The sequence below is a fragment of the Pterocles gutturalis genome, unplaced genomic scaffold (assembly GCF_000699245.1).
Source record: "Pterocles gutturalis isolate BGI_N339 unplaced genomic scaffold, ASM69924v1 scaffold8120, whole genome shotgun sequence".
Taxonomy (NCBI): Eukaryota; Metazoa; Chordata; class Aves; order Pterocliformes; family Pteroclidae; genus Pterocles; species Pterocles gutturalis.
In genome coordinates this window covers 60,558-67,952 of record NW_010138156.1, presented here as the reverse complement: position 1 = coordinate 67,952, position 7,395 = coordinate 60,558, and the positions used below count along the sequence as shown (strand labels likewise).

At 40.6% G+C, this 7,395-nt stretch overlaps 1 protein-coding gene across 2 annotated transcripts in view; it reads right to left on the bottom strand.

Moving 5' to 3' along the window:
- Positions 1-3,029: 3,029 nt before the first annotated feature.
- SULF2 (sulfatase 2) overlaps positions 3,030-7,395 on the bottom strand; it is a 59,394-nt gene continuing 55,028 nt past the window's right edge. Inside the window, exons 14-20 of one of the 2 annotated variants that reach the window (XM_010082872.1) lie at positions 7,038-7,097; positions 6,562-6,731; positions 5,929-6,071; positions 5,601-5,724; positions 4,699-4,729; positions 4,329-4,385; positions 3,030-3,251 (exon numbers count right to left, since the gene is read on the bottom strand). In XM_010082872.1, the coding sequence (XP_010081174.1) occupies positions 3,221-3,251; positions 4,329-4,385; positions 4,699-4,729; positions 5,601-5,724; positions 5,929-6,071; positions 6,562-6,731; positions 7,038-7,097 (616 nt within the window). In that variant the 3' untranslated portion in view covers positions 3,030-3,220. The remainder of the gene's footprint in view (positions 3,252-4,328; positions 4,386-4,698; positions 4,730-5,600; positions 5,725-5,928; positions 6,072-6,561; positions 6,732-7,037; positions 7,098-7,395) is intronic. The other variant, XM_010082874.1, reaches the window with a different exon arrangement.

Sequence of the window (7,395 nt, the reverse complement as noted above, 5' to 3'; positions counted from 1 at the left end):
TAAACTTGATTAAGGGGGAAAGGGGGGCATTTTTTAAAAGGCATTGATGTCATCTTTTGTGGCAGCACTGATCCTCAATGCTGCGTCTAGTCTGAAAATCTTACCTACTGCAGTAAATAAAACCGACCTTGAAAGCTGTTGACATTCAGTATCTCCACCAATTGGTTTGGTTCTGTAGAGCAGCAGATTTTTCTGAATGTTTTTAAAAAACAACCTGTGTAACATTTTTCACCAGTAAGAGAACAAATAGCTAGTACAACCACCTCTGATCACCGCTGCATAGTGAGCGTTGTTTTGCTACGTCTCTGTTACTCTTTCGATCACAGAAACCATGTTTTTATAAAATTCATGTGGAGTGGTCTTTTTCCAATCTTGGCCTAAAATACTGCTTTTAAAGTTAGAGAATCAGGACCAGTTTTCAATCAGAAGACAAAACTATTTGAATGTTGTACCAATTAGCACACATTTTATTTTAGAATTTATGTGCAGACTACCAGATGACAGAATGATACAGCAAGTATTCTGAGAGCAATATTTTAAAAAATTCTCAGGAGAAGGCATACAGTATTGAGAATTGCATTTAAGTTTAGTTTACATTAAGTATTGCTTGAAATATCTGTATCTTTATGTTGCAAACTAGAAAAATCATGGGGACTGATTTATAAAAGAGTTGGTTGTAAGGTATTCCTGCTCTTCTGATTTTTGTGTTTGGATGTTAATAATAATGTAAATAAAGGTTTCTATTTAAAATCAGAACTTGGTGACAGTGTATTGGCTGTCTGACACGTTAAGTCTGATACCTGTATCCTGGAAAGGTCAGAGAAAATCCACTGCTGTTACCATGTTCTATATTTTACCTACCTGAGGAAAGCTATGTATAGCAAATTATTTACATTTTTTTCCTTGTTGGCTGTCAAAGCTAAGGGAGTAACAACTTCGACCTTCCACCTATGAGACCCATTTAGCATCCGAAGCTGCATTGACACGGAGGGGAATTTATGTTTTCTTAACTTAAATAGCGGTCTTTAGCAGAGCTGAAAGGAGAAGAGGGGGTAGCTTTCCCCGTAACTTGGCAACAACCTACCTTGCATGAAAGAACAGCTGCTTCTTGTGTCGCATACAAGTCCCATGGCTCAGTATTTTGTGTAAAGGGACACGGTAACGTTTCAAGCTTCTGACTGATGTGTACCAGGAACAGTGACGCTGGCCATGCGGGATTTTGACAGTCACGCCCTCATCTTGTCAAAACTCATAGGCTGAACACAAAAAAAAGGTAAGTGCAATTTTTTTTAATCTAATGTAGTATTCTTTCTGCGTGCTCACTGACACCAGTAGACAGCAAGCACTTGTCTCTGGAAAGCAGCAAAAATGTGTTTCTGTTGGCAAGGTTAAATTTGGTATTTTTTTACTTATTTGTATTGATCCAAGATCTTGTCATCTAGCAGATGTTTCTCTGATAATCCATGAAAATCTGTAACAGGTTATAAACAAAATCTATGGCTAGATTCAGACCAACAATCATCATTATCTTATATCCATAATGAAAAAAAAATTGGAAAAGAGTTTGGGAAGTGTCTTTGACTTACTCATGTGTGATACAAATACAAGCTCAAGCCCTGTTCTACTGTATAGCACGTACAAATGGAAGACCCCACGGCCACTTTTTGACAAGCTTTTTTCCTCGGTTTTTAAATTCAAAGATATTTTTTGAGTATGGGCGTGTGGTACCAGAGATCTATATCCCTTGTGAAGTTATTCCACTTGAATTTCCTAATGTGCAAACCAGGGAGGGTATCAAAATAATTTCTTGATTTATTTTTCCACCGTGTTTCTAGAGGTGCAGGTTAAGTTTGTGTTTCGAAGAAAAAGCACCTCTTTGTTAAGAGGGAAGGCCACAGTTGTTCGAGTCTGTCTCATGAGCTCCCTCCTGCATGTGCCTTTGAAACAGGTAGCAGATTAACACGAAAAAAATTATAAATATAAATATCACCAGTAGTGCCTGTACTACAATGTATTTAATAACATCTTTATGAAAATACTCACTGTACACTGTGCTTCCTCAGTAAAATGATGTGTTTCCCTTTAAAAGCCTTTAGACAGTAACTGCCATTCAGAATGTTACGTTTTTGTAGAATGAACTAGAACTAGATTATTCTTTATTGGCTACAAGTATTGAACTTCTTGGAGCTGCCTTTTTAAAAAATAAATGTAAAAGTTACACTGCTAAAGAAATGCTGCCTTCTCAAAGGAATTCTTTTTGGTTTTGAACATACAATATAGTATTACCACATAGAAAAACTTCATACAAATCTGATTTCATTAAAATTTAAGATGTACATTTACTGAAATTTTCAGTACTTAAAAAAATGGATAAATTCTGAAATGTACTATGCAACATTAAGTAATATTGCGAGAAATGGTGTGTGGGTATTCCACTCTTTTTATTAACAAAATTCTTCACAACCTCAAGGAATTTATTTTCAAACAGTATATTGATCAATATTTACACAACCCCTCCAAGAATCTGGTGTCCTGTTAGTCAAGACTTTCTCTAATTTTCCTAGAGGTGTCAACAGGATGGACAAGTAGACGTGGAACTGAAATGTATCCTCAGGAAATTTGAGAAATACCGTGGTGTTGAGAATATTCAATGCTGCTCATTTCAATTCCTGAAGCTCTTAGAAGTTCTTTTCCACCATTACCTTCACCCCAGAAGCAGAAGTGTCCGTGTTTTTAAATCTTGCTTTAGAGTTATACTTGGCTTTGATTTTTTTTCTCATGACATCTGAAGATAAGAGTTGAACTGCAAAATGTTTTCAGTTTCCTTCTGCCGTCTTTGCGTACACTTTGCCCCCCGGATGGCAATCCTCTTTGGGATGTGGCTGTATTTCCTCCTCAGTCAATTCCTGGATCAGTGTTAGTGGTGTCATCTTGAAGTACAATGCCTTGTGAAGCAGGTGAGGTATAATCCAAAGCAAAAGCAGGTACAATAGTGGATTTCAGACTCGGATTTTGGACAGCATTTCCCATAATTTCACTGCATCTATTTAATTCACTTGCCAGTGCAAACATTCTATCTATTTCAGCCTCAAAGTTTATCCAGTCTTCCAGGCTAACATTGTAATTCTTTCTGAAGTCACACACGTTGTCACGTAGTCTGTACAAGGATTCAAGCTCTGGTCAGTTTATGTCCTCGCGGAGGTGCAGCGGCTGGGGGAGGTTAGCCCTCCCATCCTTCCCAGAGTTGTCCCCTTTAAAATAAAACAAACACCATTTAGTGTATAACATTCTAGTAGGAAGTAGTTAGAAAGGTATTTTTAATGGATCCATGCAGGAAAAAACAACTGAAACACTGTGGACCACCTATAAAAATGTAGCAGCTGTACCACAGAAAAGAATTAACCGTGTTTGAAACTTCATCCTGTACAAACTTGTATCTCGTTAATTCTAGCTTTGTTTTGGTTCTAAAGCCAGTCTTGGATCTCTTCTACTGGAAATAAAAATGCTACCATTAAATGAGCAAATCCTCTTGGGTGAGTGGAGGATGCTAGAGTGCACCTATTAAGGTATTTCTACGTATTTGTTTCACTGCACAATTTGAGAAGACCTTACGATTTTTAATGAGCTGAAGCCTCAGCCTTCTTTTTAAGGGGAGACAGTAACTGCCCTGGCAAAGGGAACTTTTTTTGTGTCTTGAAATTTGTATCTCACCATTGGGCTCTGTCAAGTTGCAAACTGAATATCACCTTCAAGTTTTAAAGGGCAGTTAAAGTAAGCAAAAAGCAGTCTTAGATTTTAGTATCATGTCAGAATCAAACAAAATGTACAGATCTGTCCAACTTCTGTTCTAACTTGCCTTTTTTTGCTTGTATCACATGAGACTGTGGTTGGATAAATAGCAAGAAAATAGATGATCCCCTCTCTGCTCTGAGAGGGTACAATCAGTTTGTTCTTTCTGGATTGGTGTGAAAGACCATTAGGTAGCTGCTACAACTTTAAGTTTAGACAAAAGCAACATAATGGTCTCTAATTTTCAATGGCAGTTAACCATAACTGGTTTCTTCAACTGAGATCCACCTCTGCTCAGGTTTGAAATTGCCTTGACCTTAACGCTCCTTGATGCCCAGAAAACATGTTCCAAGAGGTTCTGTACAGCAGAAGTTGTCAGAAATAAGGGCAGTATCTTATTTCTTGCATAATTTAGAGGACTTCCCACTTTGGGCATTCCAGAGAATAGATGATGATGTTAAAAAAGGTGCAGCATGCAAAGAGAGAAGTGAAGGAAAGGAAGGTAAGTAAAAGCTTTTTGTGAACTGCTCCCAACTCACAGTGACTTGGCAGATGACGGTCTCTTCACATCTGGCCACTTTCGACGCTGAAACTGCCTAATTTTCAAGCAGCAAAAGGAGAAAAAAAGTTAACCATCACCAAGATCATCACCAACCACCACCAGCGCTACAGTCTGAAAGAGGAGGAAGGCGAAGAGTTTAGCCTGAATTTTTACTACAAAGATGAGAACATGCTGTAACACTGAAACAGAAACAGCTCCAGGATTTCAGAGTAACGGGGTGGGAAAGATCTTGCAGATGCCATTCCGGCAGTGGCTGGCCACGTGGTTCCCAGTCCCACACTCCTCACTCCTTTAGCATAAAGATAGTACTTAAGAATAATAATTTAACTATTTTTTTTAAAACGTACCTGTACTGCTCGTAGCTTGCATCTTTAAGTCCTAGAAGAGGAAAAATTAACAATGTTACTAACCCTGGCCTGCACCAGGATACGGTCGGTATCAGGTAAGGCACAATTTAAGAAAAGGCTTAAGAATATTAACAGATTGATGTGTATTTCCATGCACGTTAACTGGAGCTGTTATTTTAATATTTAATACAAGTAGCTATACCTTTTGGTTTGCTATCAGCATTAAACATTAAAAAAATCACAAGCAGAATAAAAACCAGAGACCCATTTTGCTTTTGGGAATTTAAATCCATAGTAACAAGAGCACATCTTTTTGTAGCATAACGCATCCCTTCTTGATGTGCTGTTATTTCCTGACTAGCTTGCACTAATACCAGTAGGGGAAAAGTGATTGCCTTAAGCAATCCTTAAGTAAGTGTCCTTTTTGAAGTTAAATATATTTTTAAGCCAGTTTACCACAAGGCTGCGTGGACCCCGCTGTCTGTAAGTGCTTCTAAAGATCATGTGTTCAGTTGGAATGCTGAAACTCAGCTGTTAAACCGGGTGCCCAGAGAGGCTGTGCAGTCCCAAAGTCCCTTCCAGCCCCTGTTCTCCTGTGAGCTTGGTAGTGGCTACTGGGGTGTTCTTTCCCTCCTTCACCAGATTTGTTCCTTCCTCATCTCCTTCCCCTGCATCTCAGCACTGCTCCTCACTGTACTGCTCTAAGTGTCATTCTTCATTTAAGAAACATTACATGACACAAATTGATCACATACAAAAATTGGAGCACGCAGCCATCAGCCTCAGCAGGACATTGCTGATACAAATAAATACTGAAATCCTTTTGGCTGATACAAGTTTCATGATGGTAAAAGCCCTGTTGCTTTTGGGGAGTGTTTGAGTGTAACGGGAGAGGCGCTTACCCAGCTCCATGTTCCTAGTCCGTGGATTGCACTGTTTGTACCCTTTGCAGCTTCTTAGCTCCATGAGCTGGACGTGCAGTTGATTGAGAACGTCTCTGTCTAGCGTATTCACTGCATTAATTAGCTGCAAGAGAGAGGGGCTCTCGTTAGTAACTGCTGCTCTGTAGTTTCGTAACTATCACATATGGAATACGCGTGGTTTAGCTGTGACAGGAAAGCAGCCCGGTGATTTCGGCTGTATGTCACCCCCCACCAATACTGTGCTGTTTCCGTTCACCAGGAGCAAGGATCAGTGATGTAGTTCTAGAGCTGTTCTGTGATCAGGTACCTGATATGGGTCGGTATTGAGATCAAAATACTCCAAAAATCCAGTTGCAAATTCACAAAACAGGAAGTTGTGGGTCTCGTTGATTGTCCTCAGACACCAGTACGTGTTGTTGTTGGCACTGGTACAGGCACAGAAGGGGCCCACTGCAAATTGAAGCGTTACAAAGATGTAAGCGGTGTGTTGCTGCTTTTAGGCGCTGGCTATCACTTTGGGTTTACGATATTACGTTATTCATAGACAGGGACTTTCCCTCGCACTCCTGAGCTCTAAAGCAGAGGATGCCTTCCAGCACCAGCTCCTGCTCTCTGCACCCCCACCCTGCACGACACGGCTCATTTAAGCAACATCTCGGCTGGCTGCTTCCCCTGTCTTCTCTGGCTGGGAAGAGACACTGCACCTATCTGTACTGTACGCAATAGCTGGAGGGTTTTAGTTGCTGTTGCATTTTGTTTTTAACTCCCTTGTCTTTTGTGCAAGGATAATGCCACCACTGAAACAGAGAGTATTCAATATGAGGAAGAGTGTGTAGCTTTGGCTACAAACTAATTATATTGATTACTTCTAGAAACCCAGAATCCTAGCCCAGCCTGGCCACTACCCACCCACCTATTACATAATTTAAAGCATCCTTACGTGTCCAGAGGGGAGCAGTCTGCCAGTGCTGGTTGTCGTGGGTGAAGCAGGTCAGGCCAGGCATGCTGCATGTGTCGTTATTTTTTATTCTCTTCAGCAGTTTGCGCAGTTTCTTCTTTCGCCTTTGCTCTCTGAGCAGCCACAGCCTGTCCTTCTCCTGTAGGGCTTTCCTGCACACATGAAACATTAGGGTCATGCAGACTCTGTTATACTTGAACACACCTAAAAGAAAAATGAAGCCAAAGGGGCTTACAGGCATGCCTGAAGTCTGTGATGTGACATTTCCCAAATCAGGAACCTTATCTCAGAATTTACAGACATTTCAGCACGGCCTTAGTTCTTTGCCCAGGCGTCTCTGTTTATTCTTTTTAATAGAGGATAAATGAAATAGTGCTACTTTTGCTTCGTTTGTAACTTGTGTGCATGGACTGAATATCTTTGCATTTTCTCTGTCAAAGGAGCAGGCCTTCACTTACTTGAATGGATGCAGACTGGATCCCTTGTGCCTCAGTTTGCTCTTGTGTTTTGAATGGTAACTGCAAAACAAAACCAGCACTGCTGATCAACAACGGAAAGCCAGTTGCTCATACCACACATCCTACTGGATTTGGAGCAGATTTAATCCAGTGTCACGTCTCCCCTCAATGATTCATTCAGGGTATGTGAAGGGTACAGAGCAGCCTGGCTGGGCTGAGCCCGGGTGTGCCCCTCTCTTTCCTTGGCTCGTTTGTGCACAGTGACATCTGGTGCTCTAACGCTGGGTTGCAAGATGCAGCCACAGATTAAAACTGAAAACTGTAGCTGGAGTAGTTGTCATTGGCTCTTGTTTCCCTA